Source organism: Phoca vitulina, unplaced genomic scaffold (genome assembly GCF_004348235.1).
Source record: "Phoca vitulina isolate PV1807 unplaced genomic scaffold, GSC_HSeal_1.0 scaffold2, whole genome shotgun sequence".
Lineage (NCBI taxonomy): Eukaryota > Metazoa > Chordata > Mammalia > Carnivora > Phocidae > Phoca > Phoca vitulina.
The window spans coordinates 51,130,478-51,157,665 of NW_022589705.1; the positions used below are offsets into that span (position 1 = coordinate 51,130,478).

At 36.1% G+C, this 27,188-nt stretch overlaps 1 protein-coding gene across 17 annotated transcripts in view; it reads left to right on the top strand.

Annotated features, from left to right (window-relative positions):
- Window positions 1–27,188, top strand: part of DOCK7 (dedicator of cytokinesis 7) — a 215,382-nt gene that overhangs the window by 171,758 nt on the left and 16,436 nt on the right. For 10 of the 17 annotated variants that reach the window (XM_032427391.1, XM_032427424.1, XM_032427434.1 and 7 more), the window contains 10 exons: window positions 3,341–3,437; window positions 4,958–5,054; window positions 5,594–5,728; window positions 7,066–7,218; window positions 12,427–12,585; window positions 13,289–13,389; window positions 14,861–15,053; window positions 16,441–16,584; window positions 19,363–19,494; window positions 20,996–21,010. In XM_032427391.1, coding sequence (XP_032283282.1) covers window positions 3,341–3,437; window positions 4,958–5,054; window positions 5,594–5,728; window positions 7,066–7,218; window positions 12,427–12,585; window positions 13,289–13,389; window positions 14,861–15,053; window positions 16,441–16,584; window positions 19,363–19,494; window positions 20,996–21,010 — 1,226 coding nt within the window. Of the gene's footprint in view, window positions 1–3,340; window positions 3,438–4,957; window positions 5,055–5,593; window positions 5,729–6,479; window positions 7,219–12,426; window positions 12,586–13,288; window positions 13,390–14,860; window positions 15,054–16,440; window positions 16,585–19,362; window positions 19,495–20,995; window positions 21,011–27,188 lie in introns of those variants that run through there. The other 7 variants (XM_032427399.1, XM_032427451.1, XM_032427415.1 and 4 more) reach the window with 3 other exon arrangements.

Below are 27,188 nucleotides of genomic sequence, written 5' to 3' on the forward strand. Positions count from 1 at the left end.
TTATGGTTCAGTCTTAGTGTCATACTTCCTACATAGCATCACTTTTTACTCTTAAAAATTTCCTGTTTGGCACAATAAATTAAAATACCCAGCATTTAAGGGAAATATATTGTCCGTCAGACTCAAATATCAGGGAGAGAAACAGGTTAATAGCATTTGAGGCCTGTTTCTAATCCCAAGTACTGCTATCCATTAGCCATATAACCTTGGCCAAACCACTTAATCTCACTTTCCTTTTCCTCATCCACTTGTGATTGTTTTGAGAACTTAGAAGGTAGTTTAACTGATCTTATCATCTTTGTAGTGACTGTGTGTGTAAACATTTCCTAAATTCTAAAGTGACAAATAATAGTGTTGCTGAGAGCTCCTTAAGGTCAGGGACATGGTTTAGACATCTGTGTATATGACACATGCTAATAGTTCAATATATTATGCACATTTACGTGAATATTTTTAATGTTTTCTGATAGGCCATAAACACATAAACACGTAGACATCATTTATCTATGTAAACTTAAATATCTTTTATATGCTATCCAGTATATTTGGAATTTCATAAGAATACAAAACCTTTGCCTTTGGAATTAAGAGAACCCTTTTTTTTTCACTTTCAGTTTATATACAGTCTACAGTGTACTTAACAGATTTTCTTTTAACTCCTTTATTACATACAACAACCCTCTAAAATATGAAAATGAACTTTTATTTAGGTCATTTAATTATCACCAAAATCAATGAGTGATTATCCCTACCTTTAAGTTAAAGAAAATGAAACTCAGGACGCCTGGGTGGCTCAGTCGGTTGAGCGGCTGCCTTCGGCTCAGGTCATGATCCCAGGGACCTGGGATTGAGTCCCACATCGGGCTCCTTGCTCGGCGGGGAGCCTGCTTCTCCCTCTGCCTGCCTCTCGCCCTGCTTGTGTTCTGTCTCTCTCTCTGACAAATAAATAAATAAAATCTTTAAAAAAAAAAAAGAAAATGAAACTCATCAGAGGTAAATAACTTGCCTAAGATCATAAACTATGTGACAGAACCAGGCTCTTTTGACTTCCAGTGTAGTTCTCTATATTATACCACAGCTCTTTCTAAGGTTTAATGTCAGAGAGAGTGGAACTGTTAAGTGTATGTTACATTTTTAAGCCTGTGGCCTTAGGACAGCTATCTTTGAATATAAGAATTGAAGTTCTCTATGTGGAATCTAAAATAAGTAAATGAATAAATTCATAGATACAGAGAATGGATAGGCGGTTGCCCTGGGTGTGGGGTGAGGGATGGGCAGAGTGGATGGAGGAGGTCAAGCAGTATAGACTTCTGGTTATAAAACACATTAAGTACTAGGGATGTAATGTACAGCATGGTGCCTACAGTTAATACTGCATGGTATGTTTGAAAGTTACTAAGAGTATGTCTTAAGGTCTCATCATAAGAAATTATGGGTGGTGATGGATGTTAACTAGATTTATAGTAGTGATCATTTCATAATGTATACATATATTGAATCATATTATGCACCTGAAACTAAAATAATGTTATATGTCAATTAATCTTATTTTTTTTAAAGATTTTATTTATTTATTTGACAGAAAGAGACACAGAGAGGGAACACAAGCAGGGGGAATGAGAGAGGGAGAAACAGGCTTCCTGCGGAGCAGGGAGCCCGATGTGGGGCTCAATCCCAGGACCCTGGGATCATGACCTGAGCCGAAGGCAGACACTTAATGACTGAGCCACCCAGGTGCCCCAATCTGATTTTTTTTTTTTAATTAAAGTTCTTAGAAAAATTAAGCCTTTGCGATTCTTATTTATGTTTGGACATACAAGTTACATCACCTAATGATAGACATTCTTAGCTAAGAGATGAGAGACAGTTTCATGGGGATAAAAAAGTTAATGATGAAAATGTAAATAGATCCCAGATATCAGTTTTGTTAACTGTGTAAAGATAGGCATATGTTTTTTTGTTTTATTTTACAAAATATTTTGAAGATAGAGATTTCACAATAAAAAAAAAAAGGGAGATAAGGGAAGGGAGAGAAAGTGGAAGAAATACCCCAGACATGTCCTTTATTGTGTGACAGATTTGTCTCATTATTTTTAAAATTTCTATTTGAACTCTGAATTTTTACTTTTTTTTTTTTTTTCTATCCTCCTAACCAATTTTAAGTCTTGGGTTTTTCAAAAAGGAGCGTTAGTTTTCTAGCTGAAGGTCTGAAATCATGGCTGATTCCATCATTTAGGTGTGTATCTCTCCACAATTCTAAATGCCTTCTTCGTTTCTGCTGAATTTGTATGAACCAGTTCTGTTGCTGCTACCCCTTACAGGAGCCCCCAGCATTCAGTCTGCTTTCCATCCCAGAAACTTTGGGACAAAGCCCCCATCTTTCTCCTATCCTGCCTTCTGTGGACCAAAGGAAGTAATTACTTTAGGAATCCTTCTATTTTGTTTATATATTAAACAAAAACTTGTTGAGCTCTCAGTATTGCCAGACACATTGTCAACCCTGAACATAAAAGGGTGAACAAAATAGGCATAATCTCCATTCTTACTTAAGTAGCTTAAATTCTTGTGATCGTAAGTGCTAATGGAGAGAAATACAGCCAATTAAGAGGAAAGAAAGTGTTGGAGAGGGACACGTGGGTGGCTCAGTCAGTTCAGCGTCTGCCTTCGGCTCAGGTCATGATCTTGGGGTCCTGGGATTGGGGCCCGCCCCACCTCGTCCGGCTCCCTTCTCAATGGGGATCCTGCTTCTCCCTCTCTCTTTCTGCCCCTCCTCCCTGCTCGTGCTCTTTCTCTCCCTCTTAAATGAATAAAATCTTTTAAAAAAGAAAAAAATGTGTTGGAGAGTTGGGGAAGACCTTTCTGTGGAGATTATGAATGACTGGCCAGTGAAAATTTGTGGGAAGAACAATCACATAAGAGGAACAATAACTATTGTGGAGGTCCTCAATCAGGAGCATGTAGAGGGAGACTGTATATACAGAGAACACACAGAATGACTGTGGTGGTGTAAGCAGGAAGGAGAGTGGTTGGAAGTAAGATCTTACCACGTGGGGCCTTATAAGTCATGGTTTAGGTTTTGAGAAAATCTGTGTTAAGAAAGTTTGCGTATATAAAAGGGAGCTTGTTTTTTAATATTACATGTAACAAATGTATTTCTTCTATAACTTTTTTTTTTAATTTTAATAAAAAGTACTATTGTTAGTTTTTTCCACTTGTGCTGAAGATAAAATGACTATATATAAAGTTAGCATTGTGCAGTATTTCTTATAAGTTGCAAATATACTTATAGGTGGTCCAAATATATAACATTTTAAAAATGGTTTTGAAATTTATTTGACAGAGAGAAGCCCATCTGGAAGTGCCTTTGGAAGTCAAGAAAATCTGAGGTGGAGAAAGGATATGACTCACTGGCGTCAAAACACTGAGAAGCTTGACAAGTAATATAACCTTCTATTTTATGTTACTGATGGGCTTGTTGGATTTCAAATGCAGGATGAAAATCACTAATTTTAGTGTTGTTTTTTATATATTAGGTATTCAAATCTTAGACAACAAAATACTTATATTTAGTTTTTAAATTTTAGATTAAAAAAGATTTGGGGGAAGACTTTTTCATGTGGTATAGTAAAGCAAAATGTTACCCATTTTGTTTCCAACAAATGTGTCTAAATATCCGCCTTCGAATTATTCTGTGATAATTTTTTAATGTATTTTGGGAGTCACAGTGAACTAAATATTTCCAGGTCACCAACAGTTAGAAAGCTAATCTTTGCCCTCTTGGAGCTTAAAATACAATTAAAGAAAGACAAAATACTTCAGGTCTTCTGGTTTTAGCATGAGGTAAATAGGTACACTGCATGACCCTACTGCCAAAAACAACCAAAAATGTACTTCACTGATTCTGGGATCTTAAAGGGCTGTACCATCGGTGTAGGGGAAACTAGAAGTAAACCCTTCTCACTGCCTAGGTGACCTCGGGTAAAATTCGTTGGCTTGAAATGTGGCATTGAGTCAAGGGTCTAAAATTTTTCTCTTGAGAATTTGTAATTACAAGTTAGCCCTCAAGTAGGTTGACTGGCCCAATAAATTCTGAGAATATGGTGACCAACTCATTCATGTTTGCCAAGTATACCCACGTTCATATCCCAGGGAATCCCACAGTCCAATCCTAAAGCAAACCAGGATGCTTGGTCACCCTACTTAGGAACTATCTTGAGACCAGGCTTTGGAGGATTTTCACAGATAAACTTGCGGAAATATTAGCTCACAGACAGTAGCATCATAAACCCTAGGAAGGACTGTCTTGTGCAAGCCAGCAGAGAGCAAGTCGCAGACTCAGTTCCATATAGATGAGTGTTTGGATTACAAGAAACTGTCTTAGTCTCTGCAGGCTGCTGTAACAAAATAGGACACACTGCATTGCTTATAAACAACAGAAATTTATTTCTGACATTTCTGGTGGCTGGGAAGTTCAAGAGTATTTCTGATAGAAAACATTGAGAATTTAGATGATAATTTAGAAAAAAATAAGTACTTTCATCTTAAATAAATTGAAAATCCTTGAATTGGTAAGATGAGTACTAAACATTTTGAGTGTTGCTTTACATGAAGCAACCCTACATCCAAGCCCACATAGCACCACCTAGTGTCCGTGCCGTTCAGAATAAAACCGTGTCCTGTGTTTGCTACATCTCTGAAAGCTAAACATTTATGCTTTCATTGGTATTGTGGGACTGTAATGGGGTGAGAAAATATGTACTGACATGGTTGACAAAATGCAGGGTAAAAGAAAACACTTCTTATTGTGTAAAATATTGTCTTTCTATTCTCTTACAATTTTTCTTTCAGGCAAATATTGAAAAATGGTTCCAAGTTTTTTTCTATGAATCTTAAGACTTAAGTCTTCTTTGCATAGTGGTTCTATGTAAATGTACTTTCTTATAATATTTTATATTAGATCAAGAGCAGAGATTGAGCATGAAGCACTGATTGATGGAAATCTGGCTACTGAAGCAAACCTAATCATTTTGGATACATTAGAGATTGTTGTCCAGGTAAGACACAAACGAGGAATTTCAAGTATAGACTTGGTAAATTGGGATTGTGCAAAAAGTATTTATTGAGCCATACAATTACATTGAAATATCGGTAGTTCATAAAAATTTTTCTTTCTTTTTTTCTCACTTAAATCCTATTCATTCTTTTTTTTTTTTTTTTTTAAAGATTTTATTTATTTATTTTTTTGACAGAGAGAGACACAGCGAGAGAGGGAACACAAGCAGGGGGAGTGGGAGAAGGAGAACAGGCTTCCCGCGGAGCGGGGAGCTGGATGCAGGGCTCGATCCCAGGACCCTGGGATCATGACCTGAGCAGAAGGCAGACGATTAATGACTAAGCCACCCAGGCGCCCCCTGTTCGTTCTTTTTCCCCCTGTTCTTCCCTTATTCAAATCCTGCTCAGCTTCTTTTCCCTGACATCCTCCTAGATCTTATGTTGTCCTTTTCTATTTTTTAAAAACTGTTTTCTTATATTCTGTCTCCCTAACAAAATTGCAGGTACATCTCCATTTTTTAAATCTGTTTTTAAATTGCAGACAGTTTCTGTAACAGAATCCAAAGAGAGCATCCTTGGTGGGGTACTGAAAGTCCTACTGCATAGCATGGCCTGTAACCAAAGTGCAGTTTATCTACAACACTGTTTTGCTACACAGAGAGCCCTGGTTTCAAAGGTAGGTCATTTTTGAACATGCAGTCTTACCAGACTTTGCTTTCTTTTTTTTTTTTAAAGATTTTATTTATTCATTTGAGACACAGAGATACAGAGAGAGAGAGAGCATAAGCAGGGAGAGAGGCAGAGGGAGAGGGAGAAGCGATGCGGGGCTCGATCCCAGGACGCTGGGATCATGACCTGAGCCGAAGGCAGACGCTTAACCATCTGAGCCACCCAGGCGCCCCCCAGACTTTGCTTTCTCTCTTTATGTTGTGTAAGATCATCTAACACAGTCGTTGGTTAATATATTTATAGTTAACATTTTAATAATAGCCTGAGACCCACGATTCTTCTTTGCCTCTTTTCTACTGCTTGCCCTTTTTTTTTTTTTTTAAGATTTTATTTATTTGAGAGAGAGATAATGAATGAGAGAGAGCGCGCACATGAGAGAGGGGAGGGTCAGAGGGAGAAGCAGACTCCCTGCTCAGCAGGGAGCCCAATGCGGGACTCGATCCCAGGACTCCAGGATCATGACCTGAGCCGAAGGCAGTCGCTTAACCAACTGAGCCACCCAGGCGTCCCGCTACTGCTTGCCTTTTGTAATTTCTTTCTTACCTGGATCACCCTTAACCAGTTTTGGGCTTTAAAAAACAGTAGTTTTGTTGTGGAGAAGGGCCCCAAATTAATAACTAATTTAAAATATGGGGCTTTCCTTGTTTTCTCTTTATCTCATTCTGTCTGTTCCTTATTAATTTGATTTGTTATTTAAGGTGTAAATAGTTCATTCCATTGGCGTTAACTTACCCCATGATGAATGGAAAAGAAGGTACTTTTGTTTGTTCACCTACTGCAAATATTTATTTCTGGTGTTTGTCTTTCCCCGGGAAGTAGGGATATTCTTAAATCTTGAAGGTATCTGTTTTATCATAGTCATCTAATGATATGGAATGCGCAGAGCTGTCAGTGGAGGTTTAACCAATGGGTTATAATAAAATCATTGCAGAATTATTACATGTTGGTTACCATATTAATTGTTTTGTGCATAGTATCTCATCTCAGATTCAGTCCTACAATCCCCTGTAGATATTGCTAGGCCCATTTTATGGCTGCGAAAACTGGTCCAGTATCGCGCTGCTGGCTAATAAGTGACCTAATCAGTATTCAGACCCAGTCCGCCTGGCTCTGTGGTCCACCTTATCAAGCATTAGCAAATAGCGCTTCACCGTTTTTAAAGACTGGGCTATACCTGTAACTCTCTAGTTCGGGCGCTATTAACCTTCCCCTGGAACTCTGACTGCGGAAGTTCGGTGTTGGTGTTGTCTTGTTGTTATCGTTGTTCTGTGTTGTTTTGGACAGTTCCCCGAGCTCTTGTTTGAGGAAGAAACGGAGCAGTGTGCGGACCTGTGCCTGCGCCTCCTGCGGCACTGCAGCAGCAGCGTCGGCCCCATTCGGTCCCATGCCGGCGCCTCGCTGTACCTCCTCATGAGGCAGAACTTCGAGATCGGGAACGTAAGTGCTCGTCCGTCGGCTCGTGGGGCTCGAACCTCTGCAGGTGCCTGGTTAGCTGTGTCGGTGCGCAGCGCGGCGTTCTGTGTACCTCAGCCTGCACTGTCTGGGTATTTCTTACCGCGTGGCTCTCTTACAGATCCAGATCTCCAGTTTGGCTTCCCACACTACAAATAACCTGTAGTAGTACAACCCGGAATATAAGTGTATTGCGAGCTTTTGGAAAGTTTAATTACTATCATTAGGGCAAATGAACACACTAATAAAGGAAATGAAAGGTTTTAATGTCTTGGTTTGGTATTTTATGATTATGGGCCAGCCTGAAGAACTCCATGTTTTCATTTAAGTGTTTTGTTTGATAATCTATTCACGCGTAGTGTTTTTTTTCTAACTTTGAGTCGAATGTATAGTTCATTTATTTTTACTTATATAAGTATTTAAGGCCTAGCTCGTCCTTCGAGCACTGTTTTTGGTATCTCATTGGTTCTGATATATAGTGTTTTCAGTATTCTTGTTTTGTAGATATTTTTTGTAGTTTCAGTTTGAATTTTTAATCCCAAGAGTTGACAGTCCTTTTTGTTTTAAAGTTTGGATGTTAATTTCTGGTTTTATTTCAATGTGATTATACAATGTTAAATACTGTGTCTCCTTTTTTGTACTGTGGATGTGTAATGTTATACAAGCACTTAAAAAGAAAGAGTTTACTTTATTTCAGAGTACTGAGTTAAATATACCTTATTAATTACATTATTTTTCTATATCCTTGTTATTTTGGTCCACTTGGTGGACTGAAGGAGGTGATTTAAAGCCTATGCATTATTTATTTCTCCTCTACCTCTTATTTGGTAAATTGGTATTCATAACTATTGTATCTTTTATTACTTTTTTGTTGTTGTTTTGTTTTAATCATCTCTTATTTGGCTAAATACTCTCCTGTAGTTGTTTATGCAAGACAGTTCATGGGAATAATATTTCCCAAGTTCTTGATTGTTCAGTGTTTTCTGTACTTAAAGGACAGCAAAGATAGTTATGAAGTTTTTTGCCTCAGACTTTGAATGAAAAAAAAAGGCGGGGGGGGGGGGGGGTGAGAAAGACCAGTAAAACATACCAGATAAAGAATACTTAATAGAAAAAAGAAAAAGAGATACTTGAATACCATTTTCTTCTGGCTTTAAATATTGTTATAGAGATATCTGAAGATAGGCTGATATTTTCTTCCCTTTTAAATAACTTTTCCTCTCCCAGTTGCTCAAGGGATTCTCTTTAAACTTAAATACCTTTTCTAGAATGTATCTTGGTATTGACCAATTTTTGTTAATTTTCTCAGGCACATCTTACCTACTTTCAGTTTATTTCAGAAAGTTTTCTTGAATATAAAATTGAATATTTTCTTCCAGGGTTTGGGGTTTTTCTGCTTGGTACCAATTATACATATGTTGGATCTGTTTTCCTTTACTTTTTTTGTTTTGTTTTGCTTTACTTTTTGCCTATCATTATTTTCTCTTTTCCTTTTTTAACATTTAAAATTTCCATTTATTGTGGTTCTTTTTCTCAGAATTTCTCTGTCCTATATACCTTATGTGCTCTCCATGACATCCTTTCTTTCTTTTTCCAATTTTATCTTTTTTTCTATTTCTTTTTAAGTAGTGTCAGCTCATATGTAAGCTCCTATTTTATGTCCTCTCTTTCTGATTTGTGCTCTTTCCTTGAGTTTATTTCTGCCTTGTTTTCCTTTCTAAAGTTCATACATTTTAATAATTTAAGGCAAAATATTTCATTAGAATTTTCATCTGTTTCATAACAACATTTTTCTATTAAGTGTTTTTCATCTGGTGAGTTTCACTAATCTTCCCTTTTTTATTACTCAACGTAGAAGGAGTTGGATTGTCTTGGCCCAGGTATTTGTGGGAAGTTCCTTCAGGAATGTGTTTCTCATGGGATTTTGCTATTGTAAACACACCTTGCCTAACTTCCTGAAGTTTCTGGTCAAACCATTTCTAGCCAGTCTTCCCAGATTTTTAGCTCATTTTGTTTTCAAGACAAATAGCTTTATGACTTCAAAGTGAGTCTCCTATCTGAAAGAAGTATTTTTCCCCATTATTTCTGAAATCTGTGCCCTAGCATCCCTCACTATTTGCTTTCTTCTCCTTGCCTTCTTTTTTTTTTTAAATTTTTTTATTGTTATGTTAATCCCCATACATTACATCATTAGTTTTAGATATAGTGTTCCATGATTCATTGTTTGTGCATAACACCCAGTGCTCCATGCAGAACGTGCCCTCCTTAATACCCATCATCAGGCTAACCCATCCTCCCACCCCCCTCCCCTCTAGAACCCTCAGTTTGTTTTTCAGAGTCCATCGTCTCTCATGGTTCTTCTCCCCCTCCGATTTCCCCCCCTTCATTCTTCCCCTCCTGCTACATTCTTTTTCTTCTTTTTTTCTTTCTTAACATATATTGCATTATTTGTTTCAGAGGTACAGATCTAAGATTCAACAGTCTTGCACAATTCACAGCGCTTACCAGAACACATACCCTCCCCAGTGTCCATCACCCAGTCACCCCATCCCTCCCACCCCACCCCACACTCCAGCAACCCTCAGTTTGTTTCCTGAGATTAAGAATTCCTCATATCAGTGAGGTCATATGATACATGTCTTTCTCTGTTTGACTTATTTCGCTCAGCATAATACCCTCCAGTTCCATCCACGTCGTTGCAAATGGCAAGATCTCATTCCTTTTGATTCTCCTTGCCTTCTTTTGAAACTGTATCCTATCTTAGCCTGTCTTGGCAACCATTCTGCATTTTTCTAATACATGGATTACATCAGACTCCTCCTTTGATGAAAATAAAGTTTGTGGATTTTTTCCTATTCGTCTTTCATTTTTGTATAAAGTCCAGGAGAAGTAGGAAATTGCTATTTCACACTGTCCCTTTTTAACCGGAAGCCAAGTCCTCATTTCTTAATCAAGAACAGAAGGATCCAATTACTTTATTGATCCTGTTTAGCTTTTGAAATAAAGTCCCTAAAGTTTGACCACACTTGGAATCTTGTTGGTACATCTTCTGTTGTTTTAGGAAAGCTTTATATAATAGGATAAAAATAGGTAATTTGTCCTCATAGTGTCAGGTAGTACCTCTAATAAGGAATAGGTAATTTAAAACTAGCAGTGATTTATAGTTTATGTATTTGACAGATATTAGAACCAAGTATTGAACTGTGTTCTAGGTACTGTAGTAGGCATTGGGCACACATAAATAAAAGAACAGTTTTTTTTTTTTTTTTTTTTAAGTAGCTTAACATTTAGTGGGAGAAGAAATGAACAGTGCTCATCTATGAACAGCCAATGTTCATCCTAATAATAGCAAGAAGTACCCTTTCTGTGGTGAGGATATATAAATTCATATTAGGTAAAACACTTAAAACAGTAACTGGCACTGAGCAAATGCTGAATAAGTGTTTGCTGTTATTAATATAATGAGAGGTAAGCACAGGGCACTGTGTAAGCACAGAGAAAAATGATTTATGCTCCCAGAGATGGGTTTTCAGAAAGAGGAGATGCTTGAACCAAGGATGAAGAATTGCCTGATCAGAATGATAAATAGGTGGATAGCACTTTGTAGGTGAAGAAAATGGCACATGCATAATTAAAAAGGCATGGAGTCAAGAGAAGGAAACAGGCAAACAGAGAAAGATACTCTTTTAGCACTTCGTGATGGTTCTGGCTGGAAGAGAGAATAGGAAGAGATAAAGTTGTAACTGAAAAGGCCTAGACTAAGCTATCTCTAGGGCAGATACTTGTTTTAGTACTGGTCTTTCAATTCCCACTGATAGTTTGATATATTTACTGAGTCATATACTTGAATTTTATCCTCAAGGCTGCGGTCAGCCATTGGAATATTTTAAGGAGAGGAGTAGTATGTTCAGACTTGAAAAATTTACACAAATTTCCCTGATATTATGTAGAAAATAAACCTGGGTTATGAGAGAAAAGGCCGTAAGATCAATTAAGAAGTTAATACAGTAATCCAAGTAAGACATGGTAAGGGTGTAAACTATAGCAATGGCCTTGGGAATGGAGAAAGACCAGACTGGAACAGATTGGGGGGAGTGTGGACTGGCTCTATGGTTTGGATAAGGACAAGGGAGAGTGACAGTGGGATGACTCCTAGGTACTTTTTTGGCCTGAATGACTACAAGAATAGTAGTACCATTTGTTTAATCAATAGGAAAAGAAGGTATATTAGAAATGTTAAAATTGGGGTGCCTATGAGATCCAGATAGAGCCATCTAGTAAAATACTATGGCCTGGCGCTCTAGAGAGAAATAAAAGCGGAAGACCTAGATATTATATCTATACCAATTGAAGGCAAAGAAATGGATGAGGCTGTTCAGAATGACAAGTGGAGAGGTTTCTTGACAGAATCTTTGGGAACACTGGTATTTAAGAAGGGCAACCAAAAAGTGGTGGATATATTTAGGAAAATCAGGATAAAATGGTACCACTGAAGGTTAGGCAGGAAATTTTCAAGGATAAAAAGTAATCAATACATTTAAATATACAGAAATGTCAGGTAGAATATTGATCAGAAGGTATCTTGGATTTCGCCTTTACTAGGTTATCCCTGATTAACCTCTTAAAAGTAGTTTCATAGGGGGAAATGGTGGGACAGAAATGAATTTACCCTGTAAAAGGAAGAATGTAAACTACTTCTAAGCATTACTCCAGAGATTCTGCTTTAAGTTACTTCATGCATGATGTGTGTTAAATTACTTTCATCATGGTAATGGACCTAATGAAATGGGCTGGAGGTTAAAGATGACATCTCCCACTACGAATTGTGTGATATTGGCCAAGCTCTATAACCTCATGTGTAAACATAGTGTTATTATTAATAATATATACCTCAAAACAGATTAATGTAAAGTCTTAGGTACAACTTCTAATTCAATTCTAATACATGGCTTTTTTTTTTTTACTCTGTTTTGTAGCATATTATTCTTGGCAGAATCCTAAGTGTTGGGTCTTATTATAAGGTTTTAAAATAATTTGATTTTAATATGCATATTTCATTACTTTTTAAAAAATATCTTGCTTGGAATGGTATTTTTTTTTTTACTAACCTTTTCATTTAGCAAGTACAAAAAGTAGACTTTTTTCTTAAGTTTTTCTATATTAAGTGCTGACCTGACAATTTCTCTGTTACAGAACTTTGCTAGGGTTAAAATGCAGGTAACCATGTCACTGTCATCCTTGGTGGGCACATCTCAGAATTTTAATGAGGAATTCTTAAGACGTTCTCTAAAGACTATATTGACATATGCTGAAGAAGATCTGGAATTGAGGGAAACGACATTTCCTGATCAGGTCAGAAATGTGACTTTCTAGATCACTAGTTGAAATAGGATGATAAATAGGCACTTTCCAAATTGTTAATTCAAACTTTGGTTTTTACTGGAGGAATCTGTATTTTTCTTTCAATCCATAGATCATGTGCCATAGATGGGGTGAATCATTTTGTTTCAATAAGCCATGCTTCCTTCTTGGAAAGCTTAATATCTTTGATATGTAATTCTGTGAATTTGTAACAAAGAACAAATAGTAGAGCTAGGCAGTATAAACAGATAGGAAGCTTTATGATGAAATATTATTCCCACTTATTAATGAAATAGTGATTGTCCTTAAAAGTGAAGTTTTTACAAACTACCATTGGGAGAATCAGAAACAGAGAAACCTAGGAGAGAATTTCCTTTTGTATTCTCTTCTTGTATCCTCTCCATCCCTGTATTTTATTTCTACTTCTAGTTCTATTTGTTTCCAGAGAAGAACTGGAAACAAAACAAAACAAAACAAAACAGAAAAAAACAGCCCACTGAGGAATTTAGTATAAAGTTTACTACCCTTCACTCACCGTACTCCAGCATATCCATATCCTTTAGAACTATATCAGTGTCATTTTATTTGTTTTGCAATCTTCAGATGTTTATCTGAAATATCTTCCAAACTAATTTAGTGATTGTGAATGAATGATAATTAAAGAATTTTTTTTAAATAAAATTCTCTGCTGCAGGTTCAAGATTTGGTTTTCAATCTCCATATGATCCTTTCTGATACTGTTAAAATGAAGGAACACCAGGAGGATCCTGAAATGTTGATTGATCTAATGTACAGGTATCATTTGTTTGATTCGTTTGTACCTTGTGTAATAGGTTTAAATTGGTAAAAGTTAAAAATAGAAGTACCCTATGATCCAGCAATGGCACAACTAGGTATTTACCCAAAGAATACAAAAATACCAATTCAAAGGGATGCATGCACCCCGATGTTTATAGCAGCATTATCTACAATAGCCAAATTATGGAAGCAGCCCAAGTATCCATCGACCAATGAATGGATAAATAAGATGTGGTATATATATAATGGAATATCATTCAGCCATCAAAAAGAATAAAATCTTGCCATTTGCAACAACATGGAGCGAGCTAGAGGGTATAATGCTAAGTGAAATAAGCCAGTCAGAGAAAGACAGATACCATATTATTTCACTCATATGTGAAATTTAAGAAACAAAACAGATGAGCAAAGGGGAAAAAGAGGAAGAGAGACATACCAAGAAACAGACTCTTAACTATAGAGAACTGATGGTTACCAGAGGGGAGGGGGCAGGGGAATGGATGAAATAGGTGATGGGGATTAAGGAGGGCACTTGTGTGATGAGCACCGGGTGTTGTATGGAAGTATTGAATCACTAAATTATACATTTAAAACGAATATTACACTGTATGTTAGCTAACTGGAATTTAAGTAAAAACTTAAAAAAATAAATTGGTAAAACATACAGAAAGCATTAGATAAAAAAAATAAACATACCAGAATTACTTAAGTCATTTTCTCATGGTAGATTGAAAAGTCAAAATGCACTTTTTCCATGCTACTTATCAAAAACAGAGGATTTTTAAAAATAATCATGACACATATTTACACCTTACTATCCTGTGCCCTAGACTTCATGCAGAGGCCTAAGACCCATATTTTAAAGGTAAAAATCAATCCTTTAGGAAGAAAATACAGCGTATTATTTTACCATAACATTAAGTTTCCTGATTTTAAATATGGCTGTGCCTATAATGTAATATTTCTAAGAGCACATTTTGAGAAATTTGTAATTCCTGTTATATCTTGAAAGATGCAAGTAAAACTTGAGACTTTTCTTTGGCATATGACCCTCTCTTTTTATAGTTTTGGAGTTCTTTAAAGACACAAATATTTCTTTAAAATAAATATGATGCAATGAAACTGTCTTATAAATCTTTATTTGACTATAAAACTTCTTTATATTCCCATAATGAACACATACGTTCTCATAGCTTTCCCTTACTGATGGCATGTTTTTTGTGTGTGTGTGTTTTTTTTTTTTTTTTTTTTATAGTCCCCCTACAAAAAACTGCTATCAACCATTCCATGGGCCAACAGTTACTTCTTTAAGCATATTCAGAGACATTTTCATACCATTCAAACACTTGTCTTAATAGGTTGTGCTCAATGACAGAAACCTCTCTAGGTAAATACTGAACGAGCAGTCCAAACTCCCTTCCAGCTTGGGAAGCAAATGCTCATTGAAAAGAATTTCTCTTCCAATTAGAATTGCCAAGGGCTACCAGACCTCTCCAGATCTGCGACTGACCTGGTTGCAGAACATGGCGGGCAAACACTCGGAACGAAGCAACCATGCCGAAGCTGCCCAGTGCCTGGTCCACTCAGCAGCACTTGTCGCTGAATATCTGAGCATGCTGGAGGACCGCAAATATCTTCCTGTAGGATGTGTAACATTTCAGGTAGGAATCTGCCAGGTTTACATTACATCAAGGTATGTCCTATTTAGTTTTACCTTTTCTCACTGGTGTTAAGATTCACTCAGCTTGTAAGGAAAGCATAAAGACTAAAGCTAATGCTACACAAGATAAATTAACATTTCACTATCACTGTCTTGAATACATTGGTAAAGAGTATTTCTTGTTAATTTCCCCCCCCCTTTTTTTTTTTTTACCTCTAAATACCAGTGTTTATTCTCTTTGCCTATACTGCTATGGACTTCATAGCATCTATGAAATACATGTGAAATACGGAGAACCCGAATACAGTAGAAACTCTGAACTGGCTTTTACTTAAAACATCAGATAACCCAGCATTCTCCATTCTCTGTATAAAAGAGGCAGATAACCGTGGCTCAGAGATGATAGTTTACTCCCTCGTAGGATCCATACCTCTGACCCACTAGTGGAATTCTTTGCTTGCCAGGAGTCAGTTATGCTTTGCTTTTCTTGAAAACCTGTGAATGTCAGATTTGGGAAATTACAAAACTTAATTAAATGTTATGTCTGCTGATGAAATCTAAATGTGGAGAGAAAGCCAGTCATTGTTTCTCTGAAAACTAAGTTAAATGTTTTGCAAAGACTTGATAAAAGTGAGTCTCCAAAACAATTGCTGTTGAATTAATTTTGGACCAACTACAGAAGACTGGGGGGAGGGCTCCTAGAAATCTAGGATAATTGGATAACCTTCTAAGTTCAAGTTTTTCCGCTAAAGAAACCAGAACTGGAAATCTTTACTGAAGGTTGCATTATGGGTATCTAGTCAAGAGAAATTGGACGAAAACCTGGAGACCTGTACACAAAGAAAAGGCCTTAGATCTACTTTGAAAAAATGTCAAATGAGTGTATATTTGCTATAAATGTTTAGGTAAAAATATTTAAGGTAGTATGCATTATTTCTTCTTTGGAAATAATGGCTGATCCCAATCTCATTGGATTTTATTATATCTGAGTTTGTTCATTAACTCAATGTATGTTAGGCAAGCCAAGCCATATTGCGCCTTAATTTTCCTTGTGGGGGGTTTTGACAAAGTCATTTAAGTTAAAAATAAAGACTGTTTAAGTCTCCGATGTCCTGTATCATATCACTGTTTTCCTTAGCCCGTGATTTTTCTAATTTTCTATCACAACTTTTATTAATGGAAAAGTTACTATAGTATTACCATTTATTGTCATCTTCAGAATACAGAAAGATTTTGGAGATTTGTCTATTATCTTTGTGTTGACTACCCCCACCTTTTTTTTAATCCAAGCTTGTATTAATATTTCATCTTCAGTTACTTCCTTATATACATCTTTCATGCTAAGAAGTTAATTCCATTTCAAAAGCTGTTTTAATTTTCTCCCCCAGAATATTTCATCTAATGTTTTAGAAGAATCTGCAGTCTCAGATGATGTGGTATCTCCAGATGAAGAAGGTATCTGCTCTGGAAAGTACTTTACTGAGTCAGGACTCGTGGGATTACTGGAACAAGCAGCTGCTTCTTTCTCTATGGTAGATGACTCCTGTTCATTCTCTTTCCACAGATACATACCTCTGAATTATTCATAATATGTATATTCTCTCTGCCTATGACCCTGCTTTTCCTTATGATAGTTTTCTCCAAGCACCTTAAAAACTGTCTAGGAACAGATTTTCTCTGTAGATATATCACTGCTTAACTCCTTTTTGTCTTAATAACCTGTCATTTCCTCCAGTATTTTTCATTTGCTTATTTATGAACCATCACTTAATCTATAACAGATTTTTTTTTTTTTGGTTTATAAAACTTTTACCACCAAACATTTTCTAAAACCTTAAAATTAAAAATCAGAACAAAAAAGAAAACCTCTGGATGATTTTAACTTCCTATTTGAGGAGACTCATGTGGCTCTAGCTCTAGAGCTGGTCTGTTGGATGACAGGGAGAATCTTCTTTTGAGTGTTTTGGATGTTGCCCTGGTGCTCAGGAAAATTATGGCCCCTCATCTCCTAATAGGGCATAGTGAGCCCTATTAGGAAGGTGTTAGAGACCTGGAGCTTACTTACCAGGAGCTTTATGAACTATGTCCTTGATCCCTTGCCTGTACCATGTTATAAGCCCAGTCCTTGTCCCTCCCTATCTGTATGTGAAGAATTGAAGCAGTCTTATTGATCCATGATAGGATGATTATTGGAGAAGGGAAAGAGAGCTAGCCCTGCTTACTTTCTTAAACTATGGTAATAGGGACACCTGCTTTCTCTGACATTTCTGTTGGGTATTTAGTGTCCCAGTGCCAAGGTTTAGGAGACTATGAAATTCATGTTAGGGTAAGGGGGAAGCTTAACATAATATGCAATGCTGCCCTTCTTCACCATCATACTGCTGTAGGGAATTGGTTATTCTCCTGGCCTTAACCCTACCCTGCGATGTGTTGGTTAAGGGCATCTATTTAGAAGGCATACAGCCAGAATGCATATCCTGGCTCTGCTACCTTAGTAGTTCTCTCACTTCGGGCACAAATTACTCAACCTATCAGTGCTTCGCTTTTCTCATCCATTAAATGCATCTAATAGTAGTAGGAATCGCATGGGAATGCTGTTAGGATTAAATGAGTTAATATATGTAAAGTGCTTATCATGGTGCCTGGCTCCAAGTAAGTATTAGTGTTTGGCATTACCATCCTCTTCACCATTATTCCCACTAAGAACCAGCTTATTTAAATATAATTATTCTGAGACTCTAAGAATGTTAGGTAATTGGCCATTTTAAAATTTCCTGAGGACCTCGAATGTCCTGATTGCTCTCCTTGATCCCTGCTGCTTGAGTTTCATTTTAAGTGATCTGAACTAGCAGTGGGGAAGTGTTTTTTCTTATTAATGGAATATTTTAATAAATACACACTCTGTGTGTGTGTGTAATTTTAATAATTCATAGTAATACAATGGCCTGTATTATAGAAGTTTTTTTGTAATAGCATGTAATTATGAAATTCACTGTTTTTCAACTAATCTGTTTAAATTTTCTTTTTTTTAAATTTTTTTAAAAGATTTTATTAATTTATTTGAGAGAGAGAGAGAGTGAGAGAGAGAGAGAGAAAGAGCTCATGAACAGCCTGAGGGACACAGGGAGAAGATCCTGGGACTCCGGGATCATGACCTGAGCAGAAGGCAGACACTTAACTGACTGAGCCACCCAGGCACCCCCTAATCTGTCTAATCTTAATTACAATAATTACTGAGGCATTTTAGTTATACTGTATATCTTTCACTATTACAGTTACATGATTGCTTAAACTCCTGTGAACTTTTACTAGAAAATTTAAGAACCATATGTTTATTTCCTTGGGAAAATATGTTGATTTGTGAGGTAATAGAACTCAGCAGCTCTTGGAAAATCTCTCTTTCTTCCTTCATTACAGCCACCAACCCGTTATTAAGGATAAGAAAACGGAGTAACAGTACAAACACATGTTGTCCCTCACTGTGGTTGTAAGCAGAGTAGCCCTTGGCCGGCCATTGGCCTCTAGGGCAATAAAATCTGGTAGCTCAGAACCTTCTTAAATCTGGTGAAAGATCACTGATTTTTTTCCCACAGGATATTTCCAATAAGATTTCCTGTATCAGGGGCACCTGGGTGGCTCAGTTGGTTAAGCGACTGCCTTTGGCTCAGGTCATGATCCTGGAGTCCCGGGATCGAGTCCCACATCAGGCTCCCTGCTCAGCGGGGAGTCTGCTTCTCCCTCTGACTCTCCTCCCTCTCATGCTCTCTGTCTCTCATTCTCTCTCTCAAATAAATAAATAAAATCTTTAAAAAAAAAAAAAAAGATTTCCTGTACCAATTTAATATTTTAGAAATGTAAATAATTTTAGTTTGCCAGGATGCCACAGGTTATCTGGTGTCTGTGACTAATGTAGTACTTGGATTTCTTTTATTCTTCTGCTCAGGATTAATTTCTGCCACAGTTTATATGCATATGTAAGTACTCACACATACACACTAGTGAAGTAATTACTGTGTAGATATCAGAATGTTCAATTTCAATTATATAGAAATTTAAATATGCATATACGTTTTTTGTGTAAAATATACCCACACGTACATATCCATCCATCTAGAGGAGATAATGCGTTGTGCAAAATTCTTTTATTAAGGCTTGATAAAATTAAAAATTAGTAGTGTTTGTTTTTATGTCCTACTGGGAAAGCTTCAGTGGTATTGCCTTAGTGGAAGTATTGTGAATTCATAAATTGTAATTCTTTACTTTCATATTGATGTAAGAGAAAACAATATCTTATAACATTATTCTTATAGGCTGGCATGTATGAGGCAGTAAATGAGGTTTACAAAGTACTTATTCCTATTCACGAAGCTAATCGGGATGCAAAGAAACTATCCACAATTCATGGTAAACTTCAAGAAGCATTCAGCAAAATTGTTCATCAGGTAATGATTGCAATTTCAGTGTAAATGGAGAAAACTGTCTGAAAGCATTAGTGTTGCTTTGTCCTGATGTCAAAGTAGATCCGATGAAATGACCATTTTAATCAGGTTACAAATGAACAATGTCAAAATGATGGTTCATGGCCAAAGCAAGATTCATTAACAAAAAATGAATTTACCTAAAGTAGATCATGATCATCATAAACTTTCTACATAGTTTTTTTTATTCACTTTTTAAAAATTAATAGTTGGCAAATTTTTAAAATTGTGAGTTCTTTTCTGTTTCAAATGTGAGTTAAAATTGTGAATCTGATTTTTAAGTTGATTTCTTTTGCTGCCAAAAAAGTTTTTGTATTTGTTAGTTTTTTATTAAATGATATGAAAGTTTAATAAACTAATATTGTTAATGTTTTCACCTCAGCTTCAACTGTTTTTCCCTAGATGTTCCATTCAATCATACTTTAATATATTTCTAATATGAAAGTAATATTTAGTGAAAATAATGACTAAAACTGTTGTCTTATGCTTATTCAATTATAATAGTATGATTTTAGTACTTGTTTATAGTTCATGGAATCCACATATTATCACCAAAATTAAAATCAAAATAAGGCTTGGTTTAAAAATGAAGTAGACTACTAGCAATTGATTTCCCTGTAACTAAATTCTTGGCTCTCTTAATATACTCTGAAATATCCTGTTGAGCCTCCTTCCCCACTTTTCCCTTCCCTTCCCCAGACTACCTGTGCTGTTATCTGCTACTACCCTCATCCAAGAAGGACGTGGAATACTGATGATCCACTTTTGTATTCATTACTAGTCCTGTTCTACTGTCTGTCAGCTTGACCTCCTCTTTCTCGCTGTGGACTAAGCTATTCTGGATGAATTGATATAATCTGAAAAACTTTAATAGTCTTAAAACAGGGCTGCTATTGTTAAGTCAATATTCTATTGTCCTCTACTAAAACACTGAAATTGCCAGAGATTTATTATGATTCATGATGGTAACAGGTGGGTCTTATAATAATCAGTTGTGTACATGCACTGTCAGTTACATGTCAGGTCTGGAACACCTGGAACTAGTAGTTTGCAAGAAATTTTCCTCCATTTGTATGATAGGCATTTGAGCAAAATTGCGATTTCTATTCCAGTTTACCCTGGGTAGTTCAGTGAAGCACAGCTCCCGTGAGTTAGAGGTCTAATTCAGATACATTAATGGAACACATAGCTGCCTCTTTTTCACCAAAATTTATAGTTTCTCTTTCTAAAGTTTTTAAAAGGTGAAATTTTAACTACTTAGGTTTTGAACAAGCAATTTAGGAAATTGTCACAGATCTTAAGTGAAAGAATATGGTGTTAAAAATATCCTGCTGTCTTCTGTTCGCAGAGAAGATTTTATGGTATATGGTGCCTTACACTGCTCAAGTTCCTTTGGCCTTTTTTTTTTTCTTTTAAAACAGTTTTTTTTTTTATGACTTGCCCTTTTTTACTTTTTATTATACAGAGTACTGGCTGGGAGGTAGGTAATGTTTTAGTTAGTTAAAGACACTAATAGATTGATTTGATGAGATTTCTTATGCCAATGCTTTGCCCACATGTGCTAGCTGTGGGCATTCTGTTGCTATCTGCTATCAACTGAATTCATTAACCAAAGAAATTTTGTTAAAATACTCTAAGTTATTTTAAGCAATTTATTATTAAGAGGTTGTAGGCAGTGCATGGAAATTCATATGTTGTACTAATGAGATTCTTTGGTAAATGAGCCACTTTGTCATCACTTTAGTTTGTTTTTATCCTTTGAAGCATTTTCTTTCATCAACATTTACACACAGATTTCTTTTTTTAACCATATTGTTTCACCTCATTTTACAGAGGTCGATTTATGTGTTATTGCTCAGAGGTGTATAGAAAATACAATATTTCATCTGATCAAAGACGCCATCAATTGTAAGACATACCATTATTTTATATGCCTTTAAGACAGAAAAGGAAACGTATTAAATCACAACATCAGGGATATTAAAATGTGGGCCAAAAAAATGTGCGTCTCAGAATTGATGAAATAATGTGTTGATTTGATCTTGAGTCACTTCACCTTGAGTATGAGCACTACTGAGGGAAGAAATTCACTTTGTCATTTAAATTTTGTTGGTGGGAGGGATAAAGAGAGTGGGAGAACATGAAATTTACTTTGACCTCCTCTACTGACAGTTTGATAATTTGTGTGGAAGAGTACATACGCTTCCTTTTATGTAGGAGGTAGGCTTGTGAAGAGTAATGTATGAATCGAATTTTACCTGAAAAAAGCCAGAAAGATTTGATTGCTATTGTTTTAAATCTTTCTATAAAGAAAAGAGTTCTGGAAAATGTGCCCTAATTTATTTTGATGAGGTAAAGCCAGGGTATTACTAAATCAGGTTTATTTTAAGCGAGGTGTATTTGTAAAGTTGTCTGCTTTGCCTCTCACTTTGAGGTCACATTCACGTTGGCTCAACAGCTTACGCTTTCTCTGGTTTTGCACTGCGGTCCTTATTTGGGGACCCAGATAGAAAACCTTAGGAATAAATGTTACTACTGTGTTTCCTCCATTCCTGAATTAGTCCCTACTTTCTGCTTTTCTTCAGATGAAGCCAGTACTTGTATATCTACCTTAATTCTCCAGATTCAATGTGTATGACCTCATTAATATCTAATATATAATTCCTCATTTTTGTGGCTCAGTTAGGAGATAACAGAAAGAGACTTGCCATGGTTAATCTAGGAATGGTAAAGTTCCTTATGGATTTCCTCACATGAAATGAAATTAGCTGAAAAGTAGGCATGAAAGAAGATATATTGAAACCTCTGAGCAGTTTATTACTAGTCGGCTTGATGCTAAATCGACCCCTGAAAGGTATAATTTTCACTGGTTATGACATTAATATCATTCTGTCATCATGTTTATTGCATGATAAAAGTCGTGCAGACTTTATTTTTCTGTTTATATTCTTGTCACTACCTTTCACTGGACTTTTAGCTTTGTAGCTTCTAAAATTGTTGCACGTTTGTTTTTTGCTTTTCCCTTGTAAAACTTAAATGGATGCTTGCATTTTAAAAATGTGTTTGCCACCATTTGCTGCTTATTTGTTTTGAAATTTCCCTAATTAAAATGCTTTCTGTTTTCTCTTCTCTCTTGCCCCTGGTTGCTGACCCTACTCCCTACTTTTACTATTGTCTATTGTGGTAAGTTCCTATCTTGTGAATATTTTTCTTTTTGACTCTGTGAAAACTTCAGTAATTTTGTTTTTTTTCTAAAAGCTGTGTTTCCTAGCTAATATCCTAGTATTCTCAGAGAACTCACTGGTTTAATATCCAGTAAGGATAACTTATCCATTGTGTAGAAAGGCTCTTTGAATGGATAACTCACTACCTGACTTACAGGAAAGCCCTTCTGGGCAGTGTGTTTCATTTTTCATTATGCTCTTTGATTTGGTACAAATAATTGGAGTTGGCAAAGCTTTTGAGGGGTGTGTGTGTGTGTGTGTGTGTGTAAAAGATAACTCTAAAACTTGACACTTAGCAATTTGGTCAAGTATTTACCATGCAAAGGAACCAATCAGGAACCCGTCACAAATCATGGTGGCTGTTCCCTGCTCTTTCACTCTCAGTACCTTAATGGCTATTTAGTGTTCACCTTTATTTTCTCTTTTCCCAAGCCCATTTCTTTTTCTGGCAATAATAGGAAATAAAGTGTGTTTTAATCATTTCTTTCTTACGATTGCATTTTAAAAAAATTTTTAGGAAAAGAGAAATACTGAATTTCTGTATGGAAATTTTTATACTGATTTCATTTTTTGCATGTGTGTGTTTCATTTTTAAAAGAAGCATTTATCCATGTACCCAACAGTGATCAGTTTCAGAAATAAATTAATGCAAGTTTGGATTTTTCAGAATAATCAATCCCCAAACATCGGTAATAGTCATGTGACACTTTCTCCTTTCTTTTTTTTTCTTAAAAGATTACAACATATTTCTTCAAAGGGAATATCACTACCGTATTAGGTATATTTTATCGTCTCCAGAAAGGCTAGAGAAGGGCTTATTAGCTTTGTGAAGCTAAACTCTTTCTGCTGGACTGCTAAAGAAAAGTGGGGTACCCTAACTTTTGAGATCAAAACATGCAAAAGGGCTGTATCTTAACTCTTGTCATTGGGCTGGATGGACATGACTATGAGATAGTTTTGGGGGTTTTATATGCTCAGAAATACTGGCCATAGTTTTGGTGCAGTGGTTTCTGTTGAGTTTTTAATGCTTTAATCCATGCTAAAGCTAAGTGAGATAAATTAACTCATCTAAGCAAGTAAAGGTAGAGCAGAATTAGAAACAGCGATATGATGGAGGTGGGGGGAGTCCCTGAAGGAAGGGAATGAAAAAATTCCAGAAGCCTAGTCTTTACCTCAGGAATGTTAAGTCAGATATAAAGAAAGTTAAGGAAAACATAATAGGTGGGAAGAATCTTCTTATCTCCAGGAGGAGACACTTTTTGGGTAGTTGGTGATTCCCTGATAATTGGTACAGACCCATGACTGAGCATCTGATGATGCAGTACCACTGATCGTGTTCTGCCCTTTATGCTACTTTTCAGAAAAAGGAAAGACTTGGACAGAAAACATGCACAGTGTAGAGGATAGTAGATGTGATTTCTTTTTCCTGGACTACGACATGGAATGGTTGAAACTGAACTTCTGAAAAGAAATGTGACAGGCTATACCTTAGAAGAATATATTCCATAGGTGAACCACCAACCTGCTTATCATATTAGAGTAGAGAGGACAGTGTTGTGATACAGCAAAAGACAAAGCATAGGGTAGGAGGTACCCATTAATTCTCAAAAGACTTACTCAAGGAAATTCTCAAAAATTCTCAAGGAAAACATCAGAAGTGGAAGATGGCTCAGAGATCATACTTATGTCCTAATGTTTGTATATCAGTATATAGGGTATGGGAATTTATATAGCTTAATTAAGAACTTGGACTTCAGGTGTCAAATATATTGGTATTTAGCTCTCAGCCCCACCACTGATTAACATGTGACCTTGGACAAGTTACTTTTCCTCATCTATAAAATGAGGGCAAAAAAAAATGGTACCTATCTCATAGTTGTGATAAGAATAATTCATGTAAAGGGGATAATAGCGTCTAGCACATAGTAAGTAGTTTAAAAATGTCAGAGATTATTATTTTTATTGTTGTTACTATAACATCATCATCATCATTATCATTATTGCTACTTGAAATCTTAACACAATTTGGCTAATGAAATCTAGGAGGTGTTATGTTCCCAAGTTGACATCTACTACTAACTAAACTGATGAAAGTGTTTGTGTTCTATAAGAGGAATAGATTGAGTAGAAGAGGAGGGTGATTACTACTGTATGAAATACTGGTGTGCCTATCTGGAAATCAATAACCTTGAAGGAAGCATAGCAGAAAACAATTGGGTGTGGATAAAAGTTTTAGTAGTGATGTCATTGTAGAAATACAAAACTAGCCCCACAGAGTGTTCTTGCATTAAAGATAACAAAACTAGAAAAAATTTGCGGTCCATTCGTCATAAGACATTTCAACCATTAGAGACGTGGAGGGAGGAGTAGATGGGTTTTGCTTGTCTGCGATGTGGTCGCATCACCCAGGAGATGGTAGGATCAGTAAATAGAAGAATAAATTGGAGTGTGGGAATGATAGGAAATTCAGAAAGAATTCATGACAGTAAGGAAAGGTAATGCTAGAAAAATAGAAGCTAGGTTATAGGAAAGTAGAAAACAAGTGTCCTCTTGTGGTCTAAAACTCTGAAGAAGAAATAAGATGAAGTGACGTTTTTGGTGAGGAAGAAGCTATATGATTATGGGTTCATGAACATGGTAAGAGTCAGTGGTTTTACACTATAGAACTTTTTGTAAATTGAAAATAAATTTACTCAAACTCTTAGCCTTCCTTCTGTTCCCTCCCCCATTCCAGTGCACACACATTCATTCTCAATTCCAGTAACTCCTTAGAGTTACCTCTCTGATCTACTCCATTCTGCCTCTTGCACACTCCCCTTCAATTCCCCGGCCTCCTTCCTGTTATTCAAACATACTGGATAGGCTCTGTCCTGGGACCTGTGCACTGGCTCGCTCTTCTGCCTGCAGTGCTCTCCCCAGAGATCCACATGAATAATTCTCCCACCTCCTCCACATCTTTGCTCAGATGCCACCTCTAGACCTACCCTGACCACGCCTTTGTCTCTTTTGTTCACTGATTTATCACAAATGCCTGGAACAGTTTGCTGACATATATGGTAGGCACTCAGTCAATCTGTGAATGGATGAATGGTTTCCCTCACATTCTGTTTCATGGCTTTTATCTTCTTTCTTTTTTCTTTCTTTCTCTCTCTGCTGAAATGGTCTTTCCTTCCTTCCTACATCCAGTTAGCTGTTCTTCTGACTTGTAGAACTCTGTGTGTCACCTCTTCTGTGACCTGGGTCCAGCAGGATTAATCTTTCCTTTCTTGATTCCACTTTTTATTATAACACATAACCCTTTGTATTGTAATTATTTGAGTATATCCTTTACTTTCTTGAGGAACGAAATCTTCTCATTTTTATTTTCATATTACTGACGATGAACAGTGTCTAACACATTATAAGCACTCAGTATTTTTTTTCCTTGAACTGAATGTCAGTATAAGAAAGTAAATAAAAAGAGCTTTAAGTGCTTAGTAACTGGGTATAAGCTGCATTAATAAAATTCAAGTTCATATGGGAGGCAGTGAGCCCACTGATCCCTGCACTGATCAGATCACATCAGCAGTATTCTGTGTGTTTCTGAGATGCCACACTTTGAAAGGTGGCATTGAAAAACTAATAAAATGCAAACATGATAGTAATTCCTATCATATAAAGATGATTGGGAACTGGAAAGTTTAGCTAAAGGAAACAAGTCCTAATCGCGGTCTTCAAATATTTAAAAGGCCACAATATTAAAGATGTGGAATAGCATTTTAAGTTGGACACCTCTGAGAGGAGTTTGGCCAGAATAACAAAATTTTACTATTTGTGGTTTCTAAAAGTAGAAATGTATGTGTATATATGTGTATGACATTTTTGAAACATAATAATCACAAGGTATTAATTTTCTCAAACGCCATTTTTATTTTCCATGCAGTGCCTTCATTCCTTGATTATGTCAAAATTTGCTGTTATATTGTTTCATTGGCTTATGGATGGTTTTAATCAGAATTTTGATTGAATACCTTTTTTTCTAGAGAGATTTCATTTGCTGTAGGAACTCAGTTAATTTTTATATGTGTTAAATTTTGAAATAACTGTGAAAAAAATTTTTAGACTAGAAACCTCAAGGTTTTTTTTTTTTTTTTCTTTTTTAGCTCCAAAGACATTTTTGTCTTCAAAACTTCATTTCTCCTGGATAGAAATGTGGGGATATTTTTAGTCACTGTACTTTATTTTTTTTGGTGTTATGAAACTAGTAAATTAAGGATCAGAGTTTCCTGATTTGCTTAATTATCTGTTTCATTTGTGACTTATTTTACATATCCTTTAGCCTTTCCAGTAAGAACTCAATATAGGACAAGTAAGTGTAAGACAGATTAGGCTTAAAGAGAATTCAGAGGTTTTTAAATACTTATGTGAGACTGTGTATATAGGCACTACCACAAA